This window comes from Ranitomeya imitator, chromosome 6, assembly GCF_032444005.1.
Source record: "Ranitomeya imitator isolate aRanImi1 chromosome 6, aRanImi1.pri, whole genome shotgun sequence".
Taxonomy (NCBI): Eukaryota; Metazoa; Chordata; class Amphibia; order Anura; family Dendrobatidae; genus Ranitomeya; species Ranitomeya imitator.
In genome coordinates this window covers 357,188,109-357,214,414 of record NC_091287.1, presented here as the reverse complement: position 1 = coordinate 357,214,414, position 26,306 = coordinate 357,188,109, and the positions used below count along the sequence as shown (strand labels likewise).

The 26,306-nt window shown below is 42.4% G+C and overlaps 1 protein-coding gene across 1 annotated transcript in view; it reads left to right on the top strand.

Moving 5' to 3' along the window:
* ZNF407 (zinc finger protein 407) overlaps nucleotides 1-8,823 on the top strand; it is a 711,460-nt gene extending 702,637 nt beyond the window's left edge. Inside the window, exon 9 of the mRNA XM_069730962.1 lies at nucleotides 4,794-8,823. Coding sequence (XP_069587063.1) covers nucleotides 4,794-6,058 — 1,265 coding nt within the window. The 3' untranslated portion in view covers nucleotides 6,059-8,823. The remainder of the gene's footprint in view (nucleotides 1-4,793) is intronic.
* The last annotated feature ends 17,483 nt before the right edge of the window (nucleotides 8,824-26,306 follow it).

The following is a 26,306-nucleotide window of genomic DNA, read 5'->3' as shown; positions in this document are numbered from 1 at the left end:
AAGGTCGGCTAAATTTAGTAAATTAGTTGGGTAGCTGCTGTAAATTCTGAAATTCTATAGTGTCATAGAAAGTTTTATACTTCATAATTAACCCATGGATTAACCTATTTGATGTTGTATGCTTTTATAATTGTACATTAAAAAGTACACTAATACCTCAAAACATTTAAAAAGAACCCTACATAAACCCCAAAAGGGATTCATAACTTCTAATATCTGAAAGTACATTTTCTCGACAGTAAGCCGTACACCTGTCATTCAAGATCATTTTTAGATTCTGTTTTGTCTATTGTTGCTATTGTTACAATAGCAATATTCTAAGGGTTAACTCTATGGCTTTACTTCCTTTAAAATGATCCTTTTCTTAACTTCACATTAATTCATTATGGTTGAAATGGAGAATTCTTCAGTGGGCAAATCCTTTACAGGATGATTGAGGCTGTTATATTTTATAGGAGCAATTTTTCAAAGCAATACTGACAGCACTTGCAGTTATTAAATTGCTGAATCAAAAGATGGACCTGCAATCACATTTATGAACTGTGATGGAATAGCAAGGGCTTCACGAAGCCGAGGTTAAAGTGTTGGAGTAGTTAAACTCCATCACTGCCCTCAATGACAGCAGTATTTACCCATGTAGTGTAGTTTGCCTGACGGTTACGTAACTCATCTGTGGACTCCGATACATGAAGTACGCGGTTCAGAGCTGGATAATGATTAAAGCTGGAAAGTGAAAAAAATTCACATTTTGGAAAGCTTGTCCTCCAAAAACCGGTATTACACTATATTTGAAAGTATATTGACCATAATATAGATGTTGTATACAATATCTGCAGTCAGGAGGGCAGAAAGAAGTTTTTACATTCATATAACCATTGAATATTTAGGAGATAACTTCCATTTCTTAAAGACACCCCATACTCAAAAGGACTAAACTTTAAATCTTTCACATCATGGATTCCCTTTATATATTGTGCATATGTATTATGAACTGTTGTATGAGCTATGTGATGGGTCAACATCCAATGGTCAGCATTTTTACCAAGTCATATGTTTGATACTGTAAGTGTAGAGGTGTGCTTTAACTATAGGACTTGAAGTGAATGATGGTGGCATCTCCACTGTTCTACTGTGGTAAGAGGTTTATGCCACCCTCTATGTTGTCTAGGATTGTGAAAAGATAAAACTAGAATCACTTGTGAAAGGTTTATGTCAGCATACCTGGTTGTCTAAAGGTACCTTCACACTAAACGACGCTGCAGCGATCCAGACAACGATCCGGATCGCTGCAGCGTCGCTGTTTGGTCGCTGGAGAGCTGTCACACAGACAGCTCTGCAGCGACCAACAATGCCGGTAACCAGGGTAAACATCGGGTTACTAAGCGCAGGGCCGCGCTTTGTAACCCGATGTTTACCCTGGTTACCATCCTAAAAGTAAAAAAAAACAAATGCTTCATACTTACCTTCAGCTGTCTGTCCCCGGCGCTCTGCTTCTCTGTACTGGCTGTGAGCACAGCGGCCGGAAAGCAGAGCGGTGACGTCACCGCTCTGCTTTCCTGCCGCTGTGCTCTCAGTGAGTGCAGGAAAGCACAGCGCCGGGGACAGACAGCGGAAGGTAAGTGTGAAGCGTTTGTATTTTTTACTTTTAGGATGGTAACCAGGGTAAACATCGGGTTACTAAGCGCGGCCCTGCGCTTAGTAACTCGATGTTTACCCTGGTTACCAGCGAAGACATCGCTGAATCGGTGTCACACACGCAGATTCAGCGATGTCAGCGGGAGAGCCAGCGACCAAAGAAAGTTCTGGCCTTCTAGCCCCGACCAACGACATCACAGCAGGATTCTGATCGCTGCTGCGTGTCAAACTGAACGATATCGCTAGCAAGGACGCTGCAACGTCACGGATCGCTAGCGATATCATTTAGTGTGAAGGTACCTTAAGATATTTAGGGAATCTGGCAGCAGGACTTCACACCCCATGCTATTTATATGTACATGTAGGTCTTTCAAAGACTAATCCAGCAATACCGTTATATGGCTAGTCAGTTCCTCAGTTATTGAGAAATCAGCGTTTGAATTGGTACACAAATGAGGCTGAAGAGCTATGGTAGATCTGAAGCCTCTGTTACTCCATCTCTATACCCCATCCAGTGCTACCTTCTCCTCCATGACTGGTAGCTGCTTTGGCTGAAATAGCACAACATAGTGGCTGTCAGACAAGCAGGAATAGGGCGGGTAATAGAGCTGGAGTGACAGAGGTTTCAGCTCTAAAGCCTCATTTGCATATTAATTTCAATGCTGATTTCAAATTAACAAAGGAACAGACTGGCCATGTAAAGGTATTGCTGAACTTGTTTTTGAATGAGCTACGTGCACATATAAATAGCTTGGGGGGGTTAAATCTTAATGACAGTCCATGTAAGGCTGTCCTTTCTTTCAATCTGATGCAATGAATGGGTTAATGTCAACATTCCTGGTGGTCAAGGGTGACAAAAATGTTAAGTCCATCAACTCTAGTAGTCTAAAGTAATGAAGCTGTTACCGCTTGATGTGAATACATCCCTTAGTAAATATTATTGTGATTTTATAGTAACCTCAGTTTTCCTCCCAAGACATTCTAAATAACAGTGCATTCGGATTAGACGAGCTCGGTCCATCTTCACCCCTTTTCTCTCCTCTTCACCTTTCTGTCTATAGAAATAGGTCTATAAACATGACAATATGTAATCGCCACAAGCAGCACTCCGCAGCTCTCATATTCCTCTGTCTGACCATTTGGCATGTTCCCCTCTCCTCTTTGCAATATTTCTCCACTCTTCCAAGCTCCAGAATGAGACTCAAATTGCTAGTGGAAAGTACTGATATCATAGCGCGTGCCTCTGCAGTGCAAGCCCTGCCAAAAATTAATTCAACAGCATTGTGCCAGATTCATTGTATAATATTACCTAGAAACTGTTTAATGCTTTGAAAATGTTCATTTTCGTCCTCCCTTTCCCATGACAGCCACTGATAGAGCCCCGCTGGCCAAAAATATAGAAATGAAATAAATGTTTATAGCATCTGCTTTGACCCCTGTAGCTGTTACAAGTACTAGGACTTGCACTTCACACTACTGTAGACTTGTAATTTCTCCGATGTGGTAACAAATGTTTTTAAATGCCATAAACAGTGATATACTGTATATTCTCCAAAAGCCATACAGAAAAGGCATAATTGCTTCCGTATGATTTATTTTTGCCTTTTTTGGGCTAAATCACTGCTACCATTTTTTTTTACTGCCAGTGTTCACAATTGGTGTTAAGGAGGCCTAAAAGGATAACTGAAATGTGCGGGGGGGGGGGGGGGAAGGGTTGTATCCACATCTGACTTTGACCAGAACTGCACCTATAGTCCTTAACTTGGTAATATTGCAAAGTCTTTGTAAAAACTAGAAACGTTCCAATTACTAAAATATTCTGTGTTCTCAAGAATGAAGGGATTGTTAGTTTTACAGTGCACTGTAGCTCATTGCTTAGGTTACTGGCCACCCTGCAGTCTGAGTGGCTGGTCACCTAAGCAATGAGCGGGTACCGCTTGCAAGGTTCTACGCGTTAGAGCCTGCTCACACCACTCTGAATCTGGCCAGCTTAAGTGCCCCTGCGCTCCTCCTTTGCTGCAGTGGCAAAGATGCCTCTGTAAGCAGGAATCGAGAGTACATGGCTTTAGCTAGAAGTGCCTCCATGCCGCTGGTCTCAATTGTCAATCTTCAGGAGCGCACTTTTCCTGGTATCCAGGAAGCATAGGAGCAGTGCACTCTTGAAAATTGAAGATGTTAATACTCAAGGCTTCTGTTGGATATGCTGTTTTTGGGACACTGTTTTGAAAATGTTATCTAGAAATGTTTGCATTTCTTTCATACATTTGCAAATTGCCTCTTCATAGAGGAAGAGGACTAAAACTCTAGTGCCGCCTATCGGAAGTGGCAATCCTAAAAGTTAATACCGACCCTTTAACGAGGCTTGCAACATGACCAGAGGAGCATTGTAAGGCTTAAAGCCTCCTCACATTGGCATGCCAGGCTTGGCATTTCATTCTTCACAAGGAGAAACGTTACCCCTTTCATACATTTAGCACATGATACAGAAACCTCACATTTCCTGTACAGAATTCAGTCCCTGAAATGTTTGCAACAAATAATATCTATACCTTTCCTGACATTTGGACAGACACTAGTCTCTGACAACAACAAAAAAAGCTGTATCATAAATTACACTTCATTTGAGAAGATGGGAAATGGTTAATTGTAAATATCAAATTGTTGATTCCAGTTTTTACAGCCATTTGGTTAAAGACAGCAAAATCTTCCCATTTTCTTCATCTAATCCCAGTTTTCTCTTAAAAATTAGTTGTTAAAAACAGCAAAAAAAATTAGTGTGTTCTCAACAGCTGTGTACATCACCACTGAGCCCAGTGATTTAGCTGCAATGGTCACATGTAATATAGTTCTAAGGTCACAAGTGAAGTTTGTCGGCAGACACTGAGGGCAGAGTTGGGTGACGTTTAGTGGGTTATTTTTAATCTTGAAAAGCCTGAGAAGTTAAAAAGAAATAAACTATTGGTAACACCCTTGAAATTTCATAGAGGGATCAGTACAAATAGAAAACTAAGAGAACAGAAAATGTTTTGCTCTAGCTTATTGTCAATTATTTATTTATTCCACAGACCTTTGTCTACTATTCTACTACTGGTTACTATTTGGTGCATAAAAGCACTTTTATTACTCCTTTAGTAATTTATACTTTTTCTCTTTTGTAGGTATCGTTTCAAAATCATTTGAATGTCGTTTGAAGGGACAAGGCGCAAACTTTGTAGAAACTGATAGCCCTTTCACTGCAACTACATCTGCTGAACCTTCTCCTTTGAAAGAACATGTCCGAGCCACTAGAACTGCCCCGCAGTCTCCTGAACAAATTCAGCAAGTCATTATCATTCAAGGATTTTCTGATGAATATGAGGGTAATTTCTCTATTGACACTTCTGTGGAGGAAACTGCAGCTGCCACCCTGCAGACCTTGGCCATGGCTGGTCAGGTGGCAAGAGTTGTGCACATCACAGAAGATGGTCAAGTTATAGCAACGGATCAGACTGCTCACATGGGAGATATCATTCCTGGTGAAATCCTTAGTGAGCAGTTGCGGGAAGGAACAACACAAGTTGTTGTGGTTGAAGGCCCAATGGAAGAAACAGAAGTTGCAGAATCTGTTGCTATAGAGACTTTAACCGACTCTGATGGTAACGTGGTACAGCAAGTGATGGCACAGAGTATTTTAGATGCCTCACAAGCCATACACACGTCTGATTCCTCTTCTGCTCTAGATGCTTTACTTTGTGCTGTAACAGAGATTGGTAATGTTGGAGATGCAGAGAGACAACACACTCTGGAAAGTCAAGCAGTTGAAGAGTCATTGGTGGGGATGGCAAATGATCAGGGGTGTGTCGAGACAAATACTGAAGAAATCCAGGTATATCATGAAGTGCATGAAGATCAGCAAGATGTTGGACAAATAGGAGTTGTTCAGCAAGTCATGCAGGAAGCCGCTTTCAAAAACATGGTCCAGGGGGTCTTACAGTTCGCAGTATGTGATTCTGCTGCTGCCGATCAGCTGATCCAAGAAGGAGTCACCCAAGTCATTGTAAATGATGAAGGCACAGTTCACATGGTTTCCACAGAAGGTCCTCATATAATAATGCACAACACTGAAAGCCATACTCTTAGTATACCCGAACAGCAAATGCGTTTAGTCGAGTGTGAAGATGGAGAAATCTCACAGATTATTGTCACTGAAGAATTAGCAAGAGCCATGACTCACAATGGTAATGACAGTTATCAGGAAGGTACCACACATTATATTGTTACTGAACTACCGCAAGAAGACAAAGGATCCAACATGTATTCACATACAGTCATCGAAACCAGTGAAAATAGCGGCATTCTTCATACTGAAACCATTTTGGACACGCAGATGCCTGATGATGACGCTTCCCATGACATAAACAGCATGGTTGTCTATACGGAGTGATCCCCAACCATAGAACAGGCTCCAAACCACCATGTATGACCTGGAAGCTCTGAGTGATTATATTTTGTGACATGTTTTCCCCATCTGTTATGAAAAACTATGTTTTTAATCCACCCATTAAAGCAAAACATTCAGGAAAGGTATTCAAGAAGGAAGAATTAGTTATATCAAGTCGTAATGGAAAGCAAAAGTAATAGCTGGTGGATAATCCAATAATGAGTAATGACATTGTATAAGCGGTGTTATATCGCTGCCAAGGGCTGCTGTACAGGGTTTGCCATTATTATTCCTGCATTCATCTGTAAAAGTTGTACAGTGTCATCTCAACAAAATATGGAAATGTTCAGAATTTTGTTACAATGTTAATTACTATATAAATATCTATAGAGATATATATAGTGTATTTATACATAGTGTATATATATATATCGTATATATCTAGACCTACACTCTTTCCCACATTTCCATTCATACATTTGACTACTGGTTCATTAAGGTGGCCTGGTAAGGGTACCCCGGGCACAATAATGTTTAATCACGTTATTACAAATTGCACAAATCAGATCTTGGCTGCAACAAACCACTTTAGGAATTCCACATATTTTCCAGGACTGTACAATTGATAACGTATCCTTAGTGTAGACCAACAATATGAAATTACCGAAGACCCCATTTTGGGTAAACTGCTAATCAGCTGACTAAAGTGGGCCACGTCACATAAATTAAACTGAACTGTAATACCAGACCCAGCCACCCCCAATAGTACTGAGTTGTGGCTGGTACACAATGTGGTTGATTCTGCTCCTGCAATCAGCTGATTGATGGAAGTAGGATAGCCAATCAATATTTCAGTCCAAGGAAACCCCTTTAATAAAAGATCTAAATTGTCTCTCTGTTTTTCTGATTGTTGTACGTTTGTTGTACGATGCTTCTGGGCAGCGTTTTTTGACTCACATTTACTATTATATTTGCAAGTTAGACTTGGTTTAATTCTGCGTTGTGGCTTCCATTCATAATAAAAATGATGGGGTTGTGCCGAATTAGTCTTACAATACAATCAGTTGCTTTACAGCTAGAAAAGTGCTGCATATTATATTATTATTTTCATCAAAAGTGATTATCTTGCCAATTTAGGAGCTGAAAACCCAGATATAATTTATCCTTTGTCCATGATGCACATTTACATGGCCTTCTCCACTATCGTGCTTGCACCAGCTGGGTCTGCAGTAGGACACATGTAAAATATATAGGACATGTGGATAATGATAGGCTTCTCTAAACCTCAATATTCAAGTTTGACATTACTATTTGTATGGACATTTATTTTGTGATCTCCAAAACCAGACTGCTTATGGTGTGTACACAGGCTTCCTATGTATAGATACCTGTAATGACTGGCACATTCACTATTATGTGCCCCATGGCATTCCATATATACTGATATAATAGGATAAGATGCATTCATTCCATATTAAATCGCTACTTGGAGGTAAATGAAGTGAAATTACTAGTAAGGAAAATAGATGATACCTGTTGGAATCTAGCAATAACCCGGAAAGGACTGCTACTATTGTGTAGGTATTTTTTTTTACTCAATTTTTTGGGGGGGTTAAAAGGAGTCTGTCACCCCAAAATCTGAAATGTCACTATTTATACATTGATCTAGATAATTTAGCTCATATAAAATCATATGGGTACTGTAGAGATAAGGAGTTGTTTCCTTTTATTAAAAAATAATTATAGCAGATGTGTAAATGAGTGGGTTTCGGTGCATCCTTGGTGAGGCCAAGGGCTCGGTGCACCATTCCGCCCCCTCACTTAACATCCTCCAACCTCTGCCCTTATGGTGGCTGACGTCGCTCACTTTGCATGTACTGACACTGAAGTGGCCAAGAGTACACACTGTGTCAGTATGTGCAGGAGCATTTATCTTCACTCTCCTGCATTTAGCGGCCGCTTGCTGCACACAGGATCAGAAAGCAGTTGTAGGCCAATGCTGAAAGGAGAGGGAGATGAGAATGCTCTCACGCTGTGTGTGTTCTCTTCCCTCTACTGTGGCTAGAAGCTTCTCGCTGAAGACAGGATCAAACAGCAGCAGGTAGCCACTACACATAGGAAATGAAGATGAAAGTGCACACACTGTCATTGTGCGTGTTCTCATCTCCCTCTCCTGCCAGCATCGGCTGCATTGTGATCATGTGTGCAGCGAGCGGCCGCTACACACCAGAGCGTGATGGGAGCTCAGCTGCTTCTCTGACACTGAGCGTGCTCTTGGCCTCTGCAGTGTCAGTACGTGTGGAGATTTAGAACAGACATTGCTTCCAAGTGAGCGCTATCATTCACAATAAGGGGAAGAGCGAAAGATGGTAATTGGTGGGTGGAACAGTGCGCCAATCCCTTGGCCACACGAAGGGCGGGGTTTACTAAAATGTACAGAATCAGTATGACGTTTATAGGGGAATGTCTAAATAGTTCAACTTCAGTTTTGGAGGTGACAAACTCTCTTCAACCCACAGTGGGCAAATTCACTACCCTGTATAAGTCAGTTGCTTCTTCTTGAGTAATATTCTAGACTTAGTTATAGACCCTGCCGGTAACAAGACACACAACTATTGTGCTTCATATTGCTGGGATGCCATTTGCTGTGTAATGTTAGATAAATGTGTTCAGAGGCAATTTAAGCGATGTAACATGTCACATGCAGTGTCTTTTCTTATCAATTTGTTGAAATTGTTGTTTTCAAATAAAAAAATGAAACGTTGAAATGTTATTGGAATAATTTACAGAACCCGTGTTTACTTTACTTAAAAAGTTATCCATTAAAACCTTCTTTACTTAAGGGTTCATTTTATTATTTCATTTTCTGTTCAAAATTCTGTGCTTATTTTCTTTTATAATCTATCTTTTATCTAATACAGAGTTTCACATCCAATATTTCACTTCATACAGTCAAATTATAACATTCCAGCTGCCTGCAGCCACCACTAGGGGGAGACAAGTTTTGTGTAAATTAGTATGCTGTATACGCCCCCTACTGGTCGCTTTAGGCTCACAGAATTTTATGATTTAACAATAGCATACGAAGAAAAACGGTGAAATTGGCAATTGCCTATATTTAAAGGGCATCAGCTTGCTCTACTTAAAATACAAGCTGCTGAGCAAGTGACACATTCCTGGAGTCAGGGTTCTGCTTCTACATTATGATTCTTCAAGAATTAATTAAAAAAAAAGCTGCTAACAGATTTTCTTTAAAAATCTGTAAAGAATTGTAAACCTCATAAAATACATAATGTTCATAGTTTGAGATAAAGGAGATTTCTGTGACATTGTGTTCTTGTTTATGTCTTTAAGTTTGCCAAATCTCAAAACAGTTGTCACATGAACAAAAATGCCGTTTAATGGATAGGTCAAATTAAGCAATTTTTCCAACTGAATGTATTTAAAGATCAAATTGCTGTGCAAAGATAAAAACTCATCATGGTGTCCCAGCTGTATCCAGTGTAAGGATTGTGCCCAACCATGTCGAGGTATTTTACCTGCTGTCCGAGAGATGCTTTTTGTATTTGAACCCTTAGAAGAACTGAAAGAAGATAAGTAATATTCCGTGGGCTATTCTGTGTTTTTGACGTTACACGCCGAAGCAGTGAGAGTATGTTCTGTAGCAGAGGACATTAGAGCTCACCTCAGTGGACAAATTTAAGGGCAGACACAAGGGTCCTGTACAAGAACAGTGAATGGACTCTTGCAGTCCAATAGCTATAGTATCATAATACACACCTTTATATGACTGTGACAAAATCTGCATGCTACTGTGGAGATATAGCTGAGCCCCCACTCTAAGGACCGCTGCTATTGAACATACCATTTCTAATTAAATTAAAGAAAAAGTCAGAGACGTGAAAAATAATAGATTTGAAATGGCCCCTGCCGGCAGCATCAGTGGAGAATATTCAGTTACCTCCGCTCCCTCTTTCTGTACGTTCAGTACAAGCAGTACATGCTGACCAGCAGCTAACACTTCTGTACATGGTCAGGCACCTGCCATATACAGGGTGCAGCAGGGGCACCATTATCAGGTTATCTTTGCACATGAACATTAATTTACAAGGCATCCAATTATTAAAATGCTTCATTTATCTATTTATTAATTACTTAATTAATATATTGATTTTGTTTGGGGACAAATTTTTCAATTTAGAAATAATTTTGTTAGATACTCTAAGATATTTAACCCCTTCCTGACCCATGACGCCACGTAGGCGTCATGAAAGTCGGTGCCAATCCGACCCATGACGCCTATGTGGCGTCATGGAAAGATCGCGTCCCTGCAGATCGGGTGAAAGGGTTAACTCCCATTTCACCTGATCTGCAGGGACAGGGGGAGTGGTAGTTTAGCCCAGGGGGGGTGGCTTCACCCCCCCGTGGCTACGATCGCTCTGATTGGCTGTTGAAAGTGAAACTGCCAATCAGAGCGATTTGTAATATTTCACCTATTATAACTGGTGAAATATTACAATCCAGCCATGGCCGATGCTGCAATATCATCGGCCATGGCTGGAAACACTAATGTGCCCCCACCCCACCGATCGCCCCCCCAGCCCTTCGATCTGTCCGGTACACTGCTCCGGCTCCCCTCCGTCCTGTGCTCCGCTCCCCCCGTGCTCTTGTCCGCTCCCCCCGTGCTCCAATCACCCTCCCCGTGCTCCAATCACCCCGCCTGCACTCCGATCCACCCCCCCCATGCTCCGTTCCACCCCCGTGCTCCGTTCCACCCCCCGTGCTCCGTTCCACCCCCCCGTGCTCCGTTCAACCCCTCCCGCGCTCCGATCCACCCCCCCCCAGGCTCCGATCCCCCCACCCCATCATACTTACCGATCCTGCTGGGGTCCGTCGGTCCGTCTTCTCCCTGGGCGCTGCCATCTTCCAAAATAGCGGGCGCATCCGCAGTGCGCCCGCCGAATCTGCCGGCCGGCAGATTCGTTCCAAAGTGCATTTTGATTACTGAGATATAATCTATCTCAGTGATCAAAATAAAAAAATAATAAATGATCCCCCCCCTTTGTCACCCCCATAGGTAGGGACAATAAAAAAATAATTTTTTTTTTCCACTAATGTTAAAATAGGGTTAGGGCTAGGGTTAGGGGTTAGGGTTTCGGTATGTGCACACGTATTCTGGTCCTCTGCGGATTTTTCCTCTGCGGATTTGATAAATCCGCAGTGCTAAACCACTGCAGATTTATGGCGGATTTACCGCGTTTTTTCTGCGCATTTCACTGCGGTTTTACAACTGCGATTTTCTATTGCAGCAGTTGTAAAACCGCTGCGGAATCCGCACAAAGAAGTGACATGCTGCGGAATGTAAACCGCTGCGTTTCCGTGCAGTTTTTCCGCATCATGTGTACAGCGATTTTTGTTTCCAATAGGTTTACATTGAACTGTAAACCGCAGCATTTTCCGCAGCGTGTGCACATACCTTTAGAATTAGGCTATGTGCACACGGTGCGGATTTGGCTGCGGATCCGCAGCGATTGGCCGCTGCGGATTCGCAGCAGTGTTCCATCAGGTTTACAGTACCATGTAAACATATGGAAAACCAAATCCGCTGTGCCCATGGTGAGGAAAATACCGCGCGGAAACGCTGCGTTGTTTTTTCCGCAGCATGTCAATTCTTTGTGCGGATTCCGCAGCGTTTTACACCTGTTCCTCAATAGGAATCCGCAAGTGAAATCCGCACAAAAAACACTGGAAATCCGCGGAAAATCCGCAGGTAAAACGCAGTGCCTTTTACCCGCGGATTTTTCAAAAATGATGCTAAAAAATCTCACACGAATCCGCAATGTGGGCACATAGCCTTAGGGTTAGGGTTGGAATTAGGGTTGTGGTTAGGGTTATGGCTACAGTTGGGATTAGGGTTAGGGGTGTGTTGGGGTTAGTGTTGGAGGTAGAATTGAGGGGTTACCACTGTTTAGGCACATCAGGGGTCTCCAAACGCAACATGGCGCCACCATTGATTCCAGCCAATCTCGTATTCAAAAAGTCAAATGGTGCTCCCTCAATTCCAAGCCCCGACGTGTGCCCAAACATTGGTTTACCCCCACATATGGGGTACCAGCATACTCAGGATAAACTGCGCAACGATTACTGGGGTCCAATTTCTCCTGTTACCCTTGTGAAAATAAAAAAATGCTTGCTAAAACATCATTTTTGAGGAAAGAAAAATGATTATTTATTTTCACGGCTCTGCTTTGTAAACGTCTGTGAAGCACTTGGGGGTTCAAAGTGCTCACCACATATCTAGATAAGTTCCTTGGGGGGTCTAGTTTCCAAAATGGGATCACTTGTGGGGGGTTTCTAATGTTTAGGCACACCAGGGGCTCTGCAAACGCAACGTGACGCCCGCAGACCATTCCATCAAAGTCTGCATTTCAAAAGTCACTACTTCCCTTCTGAGCCTCGACGTGTGCCCAAACAGTGGTTTACCTCCACACATGGGGTATCAGCGTACTCAGGAGAAACTGGACTACAACTTTTGGGGTCAAATTTCTCCCGTTACCATTGGGAAAATAAAAAATTGCAGGCTAAAAGATCATTTTTGAGAAAATATTTTTTTTTTTTTTTTTTTCATGGCTCTGCGTTATAAACTTCTGTGAAGCACTTGGGGGTTCAAAGTCCTCACCACACATCTAGATTAGTTCCTTTGGGGGTCTAGTTTCCAAAATGGGGTCATTTCTGGGGGATCTCTAATGTTTAGGCACACAGGGGCTCTCCAAACGTGACATGGTGTCCGCTAATGATTGGAGCTAATTTTCCATTTAAAAAGCCAAATGGCGCGCCTTCCCTTCTGAGCCATGTCGTGCGCCCAAACAGTGGTTTACCCCCACATATGGGGTATCAGCGTACTCAGGACAAACTGGACAACAACATTTGGGGTCCAATTTCTCCTATTACCCTTGGCAAAATAGGAAATTCCAGGCTAAAAAATCATTTTTGAGGAAAGAAAAATTATTTTTTATTTTCATGGCTCTGCGTTATAAACTTCTGTGAAGCACCTGGGAGTTTAAAGTGCTCAATATGCATCTAGATAAGTTCCTTGGGGGGTCTAGTTTCCAAAATGGGGTCACTTGTTGGGGAGCTCCAATGTTTAGGCACACAGGGGCTCTCCAAACGCGACATGGTGTCCGCTAACAATTGGAGCTAATTTTCCATTCAAAAAGTCAAATGGCGCGCCTTCCCTTCCGAGCCCTGCCGAGTGCCCAAACAGTGGTTTACCCCTACATATGAGGTAACGGCGTACTCGGGAGAAATTGCCCAACAAATTTTATGATCCATTTTATCCAATTGCCCATGTGAAAATGAAAAAATTGAGGCGAAAATCATTTTTTTGTGAAAAAAAAGTACTTTTTCATTTTTACAGATCAATTTGTGAAGCACCTGAGGGTTTAAAGTGCTCACTAGGCATCTAGATAAGTTCCTTGGGGGGTCTAGTTTCCAAAATGGGGTCACTTGTGGGGGAGCGCCAATGTTTAGGCACACAGAATCTCTCCAAACGCGACATGGTGTCCGCTAACGATGGAGATAATTTTTCATTCAAAAAGTCAAATGGCGCTCCTTCCCTTCCGAGCCTTACCATGTGCCCAAACAGTGGTTTACCCCCACGTGAGGTATTGGTGTACTCAGGAGAAATTGCCCAACAAATTTTAGGATCCATTTTATCCTGTTGCCCATGTGAAAATGAAAAAATTGAGGCTAAAAAAATTTTTTTGTGAAAAAAAAGTACTTTTTCATTTTTACGGCTCAATTTGTGAAGCACCTGGGGGTTCAAAGTGCTCACTATGCATCTAGATAAGTTCCTTGGGGCGTCTAGTTTCCAAAATGGGGTCACTTGTGGGGGAGCTCCAATTTTTAGGCACACGGGGGCTCTCCAAACGTGACATGGTGTCCGCTAAAGAGTGGAGCCAATTTTTCATTCAAAAAGTCAAATGGCGCTCCTTCCCTTCCAAGCCCTGCCGTGCGCCCAAACAGTGGTTTACCCCCACATATGAGGTAGCAGCGTACTCAGGACAAATTGGACAACAACTTTCGTGGTTCAGTTTCTCCTTTTACCATTGGGAAAATAAAAAAATTGTTGCTAAAAGATAATTTTTGTGACTAAAAAGTTAAATGTTCATTTTTTCCTTCCATGTTGCTTCTGCTGCTGTGAAGCACCTGAAGGGTTAATAAACTTCTTGAATGTGGTTTTGAGTACCTTGAGGGGTGCAGTTTTTAGAATGGTGTCACGTTTGGGTATTTTCAGCCATATAGACCCCTCAAACTGACTTCAAATGTGAGGTGGTCCCTAAAAAAAATGGTTTTGTAAATTTCGTTGTAAAAATGAGAAATCGCTGGTCAAATTTTAACCCTTATAACTTCCTATCAAAAAAAAATTTTGTTTCCAAAATTGTGCTGATGTAAAGTATACATGTGGGAAATGTTATTTATTAACTATTTTGTGTCACATAACTCTCTGGTTTAACAGAATAAAAATTCAAAATGTGAAAATTGCGAAATTTTCAAAATTTTTGCCAAATTTCCGTTTTTATCACAAATAAACGCAGAATTTATTGACCTAAATTTACCACTAACATGAAGCCCAATATGTCATGAAAAAACAATCTCAGAACCGCTAAGATCCGTTGAAGCGTTCCTGAGTTATTACCTCATAAAGGGACACTGGTCAGAATTGCAAAAAACGGCAAGGTGTTTAAGGTCAAAATAGGCTGGGTCATGAAGGGGTTAAAACAACAATTGTGTGACAAACTATGATTTTTTTTTTTTACACTAATCACATCGGAACAGCCAACTAGTTCTTATAAATGGGAAACAGTAGATTTGAAGGTCAAAGTTATTGTCGCAATCAGCCTTCACCTCACATCAAGCAAATGTTTCCATTTTTTATAATGTTAGGGTTGTCCAGAGAGGTAGCATCTGATCAATACAATCTCTAGACGTTTTACTGATTTTTGTCTTAGTAGTGGGCTTTCCTGTGTTCTTTTATTGACCCATCACACCTTGGCTCTTGATGTTGTGCTATTCTAGTACCCATAAAATGTAGGTGCTTACTTTTGATATATATTTGCTGTAATTCATTTTGCTTAGCCACAGTTATTCTTTCATTCCACAACATGTACATAATTTTATAGGACAATAAAGATCACGGGGATGAATCAATAGGTTTTAATTAACTCTTTCCTATTGCGCAGAGGCTTTAGAGTAGGGGTTAACAACCTTTTCTGGTCCAAGTACCACATTGTCATATTGAACGGCTTCCAAGCGCAACAATAAACTTAAAAGATATTACCTTTGAAGAGGTTTATCACATATCAAACATTTGTGTCATGAATATCTTAAGAGATGCAGGTTACACTACCAGGACTTCTACATATCTGGAAAATGGGGTTGTTCTACACCACCAATCAGTACTCTAGAGAGGAGGAGACTCTACACATATTACTCTCTCCATTGAAGACTATGGTTGTCAGAATTTCAAAACTCCCCAAAAATAGAATAGTGAGAGCTGGACGCATAGGCAGCCACGAATGTAACTCCTACAGGCCTTTCTGGAGTTATAAGCAGGGGTGATGCCTAGTCTCTTGATGTATAGGGGGCCCAAGTATGGTTAATTTGTGCTTGCCCATCCCTGCTCCTGAGCAGTGTGATACTCTTCTACCCTCTGAAATAGAAACTACTGTATACAGAAAGTTTTGGGCTGCACAAAATGGCACAGTGGGCCACATGTGGCTCCCAGACTGAAAGTTGTGCACCCCGGAATAGAGTGATGTTCCCGTGTAAAAAGCAATGTCAGAAAAGAAGAGCTCAGTGTCCGCTAGTTGAAGGATATGAAAGTTTATGCAGGTATATTGGGCAGTTTCCCTGCCTGAATAAGCTTCCCCAGTATAAATACATCCGCATACACTGCATATCAAGCTGTGATATCTTTAATATCTGTAAAGAATCCTAACTGAGCCCTGTTACCCTCAGTGGGTTAATCTAATTTCAATTGCCGGCTTATCATTAAGAGAACTACCTTAAGAAAACCTCTTTGATACACAAAGCTTCATCACAGGAGCAGGGACTGTTTTTACTCTGCTTCAAAAACCCTAGTTTGATAAAAGATTGTTATGGGTTTAATGATCACATATCGAGCTTCAATATCTTCTGTCTTCTTTTATATCTTCTATATACAATATTTCAAAGAATGTGATGCTTTGTTGTGTTAGGTCAATATTTCATCTACAGGCCACATGATGGGATGCGTGGTCCACACAAAGCTTTTTACTACAGCATTTTAGCATATTTGTTCATGAATTGTTTTGTCAAAATTGCTATATTTTTATTTGTTACACGAAGCAGTGCAAAAATCATCAGTAAAATGCCACTCGTGAGCATACTTTACCTCTTTGGGAAACTTAATCCAACACATTGCTTTCTTAAATTGTACGTCCTTTAAGGGGACTGTGTTCTTCATTTGACAGAAATACCTGTATATACATGTCTGTGGCCTGTTCTGTATTTGACAAGTGTTTTCAATTTAAAAAACTTTTAATAAAACAAATGTATTTCATACTATTGAATTCTCTGATTTCTCGAAAAAGTCCTCCTTTGAATGTTTGCATAACATCCTATAATCATTACAAATGTGTCTAATGTGACCAGGGAGTTGCGTGGCTATTTTACCATCAAATGATTAAGGATTGTAACCCTTAAATGATTTAGGCTGGCCATACACTTTAGCCACATGCTGACACCCCCACACACAGAAACGCTAAGATGGGCTAAATTTTGACATGTTCTCTATGAGAGAACTGTTATCAGAATCATCTAGCACTGGTCTAACTTCCCACCGAACAAAAAGATTGAGCAATTAAATTTTAACCACCAAATCCTTATGTCCCCCAACCTAATCTGTAAGGGGGCAGTCTGGAGGCCAACCATCACATCATATGGTCAGACCATCTCTTTGACATTGGTGAGGCAGTTCTGTGACTTTTTGTTAACTATTTTTTCTCAGATTTCCCTCAAAATATCAGAAAAAACTTTTGAGTTACAATGTTGAACGATCAATGATGCTAACAATTTTTTTTCTTGTACAACCCTAATTCTAAAGAAAGTTGTAACGTTCTATAAAATGTAAAGAAAGCAAGAATGCAATGACAACACTCAGCAGTCCTGGCTCTTTTTTTCTGGATTTTTTATTTCGTAATGTGACAAATGTTTTCTGTTGGTGAAAGGTCTGGCTGGACTTCAGGCAATACAGGCAGTTCATCACCCAAATTTCAAATTTTGCTTCATCTGACTACAATACAGTTTTCTATTTTCCCTCTGTCCATTTTAAATGCTCTTTGGTCCAAAGAAGGCTTCAGAATTTCTGTATTGTGTTCATGCCTTCAAAAAGTATTCATACCCTGTGAATTTTTCCAAATTTTTTCACGTTATACTCACAAACTTAAATTTATTTTATTTGGATTTTATGCATTGTACCAGCACAACAGTAGCAAGTATGTGTGGTATGTAAAAGGAATTGATACATTGTTTTCTAATTATTATAAAAAAAAGATAATGTGTGCAAAACTGTAAAGCGCTGCGGAATATGTTAGCGCTATATAAAAATAAAGATTATTATTATTATTATTATTATTAAAAATACAAATCTGAAAATTGAGACATATATTTGTATTCAGCGCCTTGTAGTGTGATACCCCTGAATAAAATCCGAGTGACCAATTGTCTCAGTCACATAATTAGTAAATTGAATCCACGTTTGTGTAATTTATGCTCAGTATAGCTACAGCTATGTGAAGGAAACCCGGTTCCTCCCACGTCACCAATCCGTGATGTCACTACACAGGCACAGCTCTCCGGCGCCCCCTTAGTCTCTCAGGTCAATAAGGGAACTGCACCTAGAGCAAATGGCCACCGGGGAGACTGCCCTGTTACCCACGCTGGGTATTCTAAGATTCGCAATTAGAGTAAAAGGATCAGCCCAAAATTAATTTATGATTTAATTGCCTTAAGGGCGCACTAGGTATTTACAAGAAATACAGCAAAAATATATCAAGAGTTACAGTCATAGTAAAATATAGCAATAATAATACAAGGCTTAAAGGTATAAAGCTGGAGAGCAATTTACCAGGTTGAAGGTCACTTGTGGAAGCCGGGGGGCTCTGCATTCCACAGGTATAAGACTTAGTTGCCAGGCAGCCCCTAAAAAGCGTGTGCTTGCTCCCCTCTGGCTGGCATATGGCCTCTTGCTTAGTTCATGGTCATCTTCTGATGTGTGTCCCACTCTCCAAGTGTCCCAGCTCTTAACCCTGCTGTGTCCCTCCCCCTGTAGCTGGGTGCGCTAGCATTCTCTACCCCTCAGCTTCCCTGCAAGATTTATTCCAATATCTAATAAAGGGGATAACTGCTCTCAGGGTGATCGGATCAGTACACGGGCGGTACCAGCGCACAAGGTTTCTTCTGCCAGTCGCCCAGGGACCAAACCCGGACCCATTCGGTTGCTGTGGGAGGCTGATCTCCATATCTCAGGTTTCAGAACTCCCACGGACCTGGAAGTTGCACTGTCAGATGCTCAATTTCTTTAGCGCGAGGGGGATATTTTTTATGAGCCTGTACCTCGGACGATGCATCCATAATTCACGATTCCATGTTGGAGACGGTTTGACTGAAAGGCCGTAATAGACGTGTATCCTGTGGCCACTTGACATGCGTGCTTTAATTAAGCCCCCAGGCACCTTCTTGTCCCCTGCTGGTATGGCTTCCTCATTGAGCTTTGAAGTACCTTCTGCCTGCTAAACTGAGCTTAACCCCTTCATGACCCAGCCTATTTTGACCTTAAAGACCTTGCCGTTTTTTGCAATTCTGACCAGTGTCCCTTTATGAGGTAATAACTCAGGAACGCTTCAACGGATCCTAGCGGTTCTGAGATTGTTTTTTCGTGACATATTGGGCTTCATGTTAGTGGTAAATTTAGGTCAATAAATTCTGCGTTTATTTGTGATAAAAACGGAAATTTGGCGAAAATTTTGAAAATTTCGCAATTTTCACATTTTGAATTTTTATTCTGTTAAACCAGAGAGTTATGTGACACAAAATAGTTAATAAATAACATTTCCCATATGTATACTTTACATCAGCACAATTTTGGAAACAAAATTTTTTTTTGCTAGGAAGTTATAAGGGTTAAAATTTGACCAGCGATTTCTCATTTTTACAACGAAATTTACAAAACCATTTTTTTTAGGGACCACCTCACATTTGAAGTCAGTTTGAGGGGTCTATATGGCTGAAAATACCCAAAAGTGACACCATTCTAAAAAATGCACCCCTCAAGGTACTCAAAACCACATTCAAGAAGTTTATTAACCCTTCAGGTACTTCACAGCAGCAGAAGTAACATGGAAGGAAAAAATTAACATTTAACTTTTTAGTCACAAAAATTATCTTTTAGCAACAATTTTTTTATTTTCCCAATGGTAAAAGGATAAACTGGACCACGAAAGTTGTTGTCCAATTTGTCCTGAGTACACTGATACCTCATATGTTGGGGTAAACCACTGTTTGGGCGCATGGCAGGGCTTGGAAGGGAAGGAGCGCCATTTGACTTTTTGAATGAAAAATTGGCTGCACTCTTTAGCGGACACCATGTCACGTTTGGAGAGCCCCCATGTGCCTAAAAATTGGAGCTCCCCCACAAGTGACCCCATTTTGGAAACTAGACGCCCCAAGGAACTTATCTAGATGCATAGTGAGCACTTTGAACCCCCAGGTGCTTCACAAATTGATCCGTAAAAATGAAACAGTACTTTTTTTTCACAAAAAAATTCTTTTAGTCTCAATTTTTTCATTTTCACATGGGCAACAGGATAAAATGGATCCTAAAATTTGTTGGGCAATTTCTACTGAGTACAACGATACCTCACATGTGGGGGTAAACCACTGTTTGGGCACATGGTAAGGCTTGGAAGGGAAGGAGCGCCATTTGACTTTTTGAATGAAAAATTATCTCCATCGTTAGCGGACACCATGTCGCGTTTGGAGAGACCCTGTGTGCCTAAACATTGGAGATCCCCCCACAAGTGACCCAATTTTGGAAACTAGACCCCCCAAGGAACTTATCTAGATGCATATTGAGCACTTTAAACCCCCAAGTGCTTCACAGAAGTTTATAACGCAGAGCCATGAAAATAAAAATTATTTTCTCAAAAATGATCTTTTAGCCTGCAATTTTTTATTTTCCCAAGGGTACCAGGAGAAATTTGACCCCAAAAGTTGTTGTCCAGTTTCTCCTGAGTACGCTGATACCCCATATGTGGGGGTAAACCACTGTTTGGGCACATGCCGGGGCTCGGAAGTGAAGTAGTGACTTTTGAAATGCAGACTTTGATGGAATGCTCTGTGGGCGTCACGGTGCGTTTGCAGAGCCCCTGATGTGGCTAAACAGTAGAAACCCCCCACAAGTGACCCCATTTTGGAAACTAGACCCCGAAAGGAACTTATCTAGATGTGTGGTGAGGACTTTGAACCCCTAAGTGCTTCACAGAAGTTTATAACGCAGAGCCATGAAAATAAAAATAAAAAATTATTTTCTCAAAAATGATCTTTTAGCCTGCAATTTTTTATTTTCCCAAGGGTAACAGGAGAAATTTCACCCCAAAAGTTGTTGTCCAGTTTCTCCTGAGTACGCTGATACCCCATGTGTGGGGGTAAACCACTGTTTGGGCACACGTCGGGGCTCAGAAGGGAAGTAGTGACTTTTGAAATGCAGACTTTGATGGAATGGTCTGCGGGCGTCACGTTGCGTTTGCAGAGCCCCTGGTGTGCCTAAACAGTAGAAACCCCCCACAAGTGACCCCATTTTAGAAACTAGACCCCCCAAGGAACTTATCTAGATATGTGGTGAGCACTTTGAACCCCCAAGTGCTTCACAGACGTTTACAACGCAGAGCCGTGAAAATAAAATCATTTTTCTTTCCTCAAAAATGATGTTTTAGCAAGCATTTTTTTATTTTCACAAGGGTAACAGGAGAAATTGGACCCCAATAATTGTTGTGCAGTTTGTCCTGAGTATGCTGGTACCCCATATGTGGGGGTAAACCACTGTTTGGGCACACGTCGGGGCTCGGAAGTGAGGGAGCACCATTTGACTTTTTGAATACAAGATTGGCTGGAATCAATGGTGGCGCCATGTTGCATTTGGAGACCCCTGATGTGCCTAAACAGTGTTAACCCCTCAATTCTACCTCCAACACTAACCCCCCCACACCCCTAACCCTAATCCCAACTGTAGCCATAACCCTAATCACAACCCTAACCACAACCCTAATTCCAACCCTAACCCTAAGGCTATGTGCCCACGTTGCGGATTCGTGTGAGATTTTTCAGCATCATTTTTGAAAAATCCGCGGGTAAAAGGCACTGCGTTTTACCTGCGGATTTTCCGCGGATGTCCAGTGTTTTTTGTGCGGATTTCACCTGCGGATTCCTATTGAGGAACAGGTGTAAAACGCTGCGGAATCCGCACAAAGAATTGACATGCTGCGGAAAATACAACGCAGCGTTTCCGCACCATGGGCACAGCGGATTTCGTTTTCCATAGGTTTACATGGTACATCCGCAGCCAAATCCGCACCGTGTGCACATAGCCTAATTCTAAAGGTATGTGCACACGCTGCGGAAAATGCTGCGGATCCGCAGCAGTTTCCCATGAGTTTACAGTTCAATGTAAACCTATGGGAAACAAAAATCGCTGTACACATGCTGCAGAAAAACTGCACAGAAACGCAGCGGTTTACATTCCGCAGCATGTCACTTCTTTGTGCAGATTCCACAGCGGTTTTACAACTGCTCTAGTAGAAAATCGCAGTTGTAAAACCGCAGTGAAATGCGCAGAAAAAACACGGTAAATCCGCCATAAATCCGCATAGGACCAGAATATGTGTGCACATACCGAAACCCTAGCCCTAACCCTAGCCCTAACCCTACCCCTAACCCTAGCCCTAACCCTATCCCTACCCCTAACCCTAGCCCTAACCCTATTCTAACATTAGTGGAAAAAAAAAATTCTTTATTTTTTTATTGTCCCTACCTATGGGGGTGACAAAGGGGGGGGTCATTTATTATTTTTTTTATTTTGATCACTGAGATAGATTATATCTCAGTGATCAAAATGCACTTTGAACGAATCTGTCGTCAGATTGGAAGATGGCGGCGCCCAGGGAGAAGACGGACGGACCCCGGCAGGATCGGTAAGTATGATGGGGTGCGGGGGGAGCACGGGGGGGGATCGGAGCATGGGGGGGTGGATCGGAACGCGGGAGGGGTGGAACGGAGCACCAGGGGGGTGGAACAGAGCACGGGGGGGTGGAACGGAGCACGGGGGTGGAACGGAGCACGGGGGGGTGGATCGGAGTGCAGGGGGGGTGATTGGAGCACGGGGGGGTGATTGGAGCACGGGGGTGAGCGGACAAGAGCACGGGGGGGAGCAGAGCACAGGACGGAGGGGAGCGGGGCAGTGTACCGGGCAGATCGGAGGGCTGGGGGGGCGATGGGTGGGGTGGGGGCACATTAGTATTTCCAGCCATGGCCGATGATATTGCAGCATCGGCCATGGCTTGATTGTAATATTTCACCCGTTATAATAGGTGAAATATTACAAATCCCTCTGATTGGCAGTTTCACTTTCAACAGCCAATCAGAGCGATCGTAGCCACGGGGGGGTGAAGCCACCCCCCCGGGCTAAACTACCACTCCCCCTGTCCCTGCAGATCGGGTGAAATGGGAGTTAACCCTTTCACCTGATCTGCAGGGACGCGATCTTTCCATGACGCCACATAGGCGTCATGGGTCGGATTGGCACCGACTTTCATGACGCCTACGTGGCGTCATGGGTCGGGAAGGGGTTAATTCTATTACCATGCTTAAAGGAACTTTGTTCATGAGAAAAGGTGGGGACCAGGAGCACTCATCTCTGCAGACCTGTGACCAGGAAACAAAATGGAGTCACGCCAATCTCTGTTAGTATGCCCGTCCAAGATGGCGGCGGCTCCCTCATCACAGAAGGCTTCAGAATTTCTGTATTGTGTTCATGCCTTCAAAAAGTATTCATACCCTGTGAATTTTTCCAATGTTTTTCATGTTATAGTCAAAAACTTAAACTTATTTTATTTGGATTTTATGCATTATACCAGCACAACAGTAGCAAGTATGTGTGGTGTGTAAAAGGAATTGATACATTGTTTTCTAATTATTTTAAAAATACAAATCTGAAAATTGTGACATGTATTTCTATTCAGCCCCTTGTAGTGTGGTACCCCTGAATAAAATCCTGAGTGACCAATTGTCTCAGTCACATAATTAGGAAATTGAATCCACCTTTGTGTAATTTATGCTCAGTATAGCTACAGCTGTTCTGTGAAGGCCTCTGATGTTTGTTTGAGAACATTAGGGATCAAACAGCATCCTTAAAAAACCAAGGAACACACCAGGCAGGTCAGGGCTAGAGTTGTGCAGAAGAGTAAAGCAGGGTTAGGTTATAAAATATAGCCCTAGCTCTGAACATCACTGAGCATTATTCATTCCATAGTCCAAAAATGAGTATGTCATTAATGCAAACCTAACAAGACATGGCCATCCACCTAAACTGACATCCCAAGCAAGGAGAGCATTAATTACAGAAGCAGCCAATGAGCCCATGGTCACCCTGGAGGAGCTGAACAGATACATAGCTCAGGTGGTGTGAAACCATGGTCACTCTGGAGGAGTTGAACAGATCCATAGCTCAGGTGGTGTGAGAATCTGTCCACAGGACAACTATTCTACATATATCTGGCATTTATGGAAGAGTGGCAAGAGGAAAGCCATTTTTGAAATGTAAGCTATAAGTCCTATTTGCAGTTTCCAAAAAGCCATGTAGGGGATACAACTAGCATGTGGAAGATGGTGCTCTGGTCAGATGAGACCAATGTAGGGCTAAATGCAATCTCTATGTGTGGCGGAAAACTAACATTGCACAACACCCTGAAAACACCATCCCAACTGTCAAACATGGTAGTAGCAGTATCATGCTGTAGAGATGCTTTCCTTCACCAGACAGGAAAGCTGGTTGGAATATGGGAATATAGATAGAGCTAAATATAAGGCAGTCCTGGTTAGAGACTGTAAAAGACTTGAGGCTTGGGCAAAGTTTCACCTTCCAGCAAGACGACCATACTGTCAGAGATACAATGGAATGGTTCAGATCAAAGCATATTCATGTGTTTGAATGTCATGGTCCAGACCTTAATCCTATTGAAAAGCTGTGGCAAGGCTTTAAAATTGCTGTTCACAGATGCTCTCCATCAAATCTCTCTGAACTATAGCTAGTTTGCAGAGAAGAAAAGGCAAACATTTAAGCCCCTAAATGTGCAAAGCTAGTAGAGATATACCCCAAAAGATTTGCAGCAGTAATTGCAGCAATATTGGGTCCTACAAAGTACCGTATTTTCCGGCGTATAAGACGACTGGGCGTATAAGACGACCCCCCAACTTTTCCAGTTAAAATATAAAATCTTCTTAAAAGTCGGGGGTGGTCTTATAGGGCTTATAGGTCTTGTCGTCTTATAGGGCTGGTGACTAATGTGCCTTTTTGGGGGGGGAGTGGTCCCGATGATGGAGGGGGTGTCTCACAGGAAAGTGTGAGTGGAGTATACCCCATTAACTCACATTGTAGCTGCAGCCAGCATCAGTGTGGGGTGCTGGGGAGCGGCGGCGGCTGCTCCTCTTTGTGCCGCATGGGTGCTGTGGGGCGGCGGCTCTTCGTGCAGCATCGGGGCTGTGTGCTGTGGGGTGGCAGCGGCGGCGTATCTTCACGCAGAGTCAGTCGGGGCTCCTCAGGCATCTCCTGAAAGCCCGAAGGCGCCGGCAGCTCCATTGCTGCGATGCGGTGGCCTCCGGGAAAATGGCCGCTGGGGGCGGCACATGCTCAGATTCAGATCTCGTCTCCCGAGATCTGTCCCTGTCTCCTGTTAAACCCTGAACTAAACCCCCAACCCCCACCCCAGGAGGTGAACAGAGTAAACAGCACTATAAAGCAAATAAACAGGTATAAACAATATGAGAGTGAGGGGAACAGGATACCAAAAGTTGAATGCACAAACTACAAAGGGATAAAGAAACAATAACACCACACTTACCTTTCTCTGCTGCAATGCACCGCACAGCAGAGTAAGGCACCAGGAATAAGTATTAAGCTGTAGAACAACAGCACTCAGCAAGCTCCTATTTTAGCAAGGTTGGTATCCAAAGGACCTGTAAGGAAAAAAGGTTTTAATCTGAAGGAAACCAGATCTGCCACAGATCCAAACATGGATCGTGACACAAGCAATGCATTGCGAAATTACCCAGAAGACTTAGCGGTCTCGCGAGACCGCTTAGTCATCTGGATAATTTCGCAATGCATCCTGGGAACGGAAGATGGCGGCAGCTGCGCGTGTATCGCCGGAGCTTCGGTGGATCCTAGGGGGTGAGTATATAACTTTTTTATTTTAATTATTTTTTTTTAACAGGGATATCGTGCCCATACTGCTATATACTACGTGGGCTGTGTTCGATACCGCGTGGCTCTGTGCTGTATACTACATAGGCCAGGGGTGTCAAACTGCATTCCTCGAGGGCTGCAAACCATGCGTGTTTTCAAGATTTCCTTAGCTTTGCACAAGGTGCTGTAATCATTATGTGTGTAGGTGATTAAATTATCACCTGTGCAGTACAAGGAAATCCTGAAAACATGACCTGTGTGCAGCCCTTGAGGATTGCAGTTCGACACCTCTGACATAGGCAGTAATATATACTATGTGGGCTGTGTGATATACTCCGTGGGCTGTGCTATATATTACGTGGCCACTGTTATATACTGTGTGGGCAGTGTTATATATTACATGACTGGACAATATACTACGTGACTGGGCAATATACTACGTGGCTCTGTGCTGTATACTACCTGGCTCTGTGCAGTATACTACGTGGCTGGGCAATATACTACGTAGCTGGGCAATGTACTACATGGCTGGCAATATACTATGTGGCTGGGCACTATACTACGTGACTGGGCAATATACTATGTAGCTGGGCAATATACTACATGGCTGGGCAATATACTACGTGTCTGTGCTTTATACTACGTGGCTCTGTGCTGTATACTACGTTGCTGTGCAATATACTACGTAGCTGG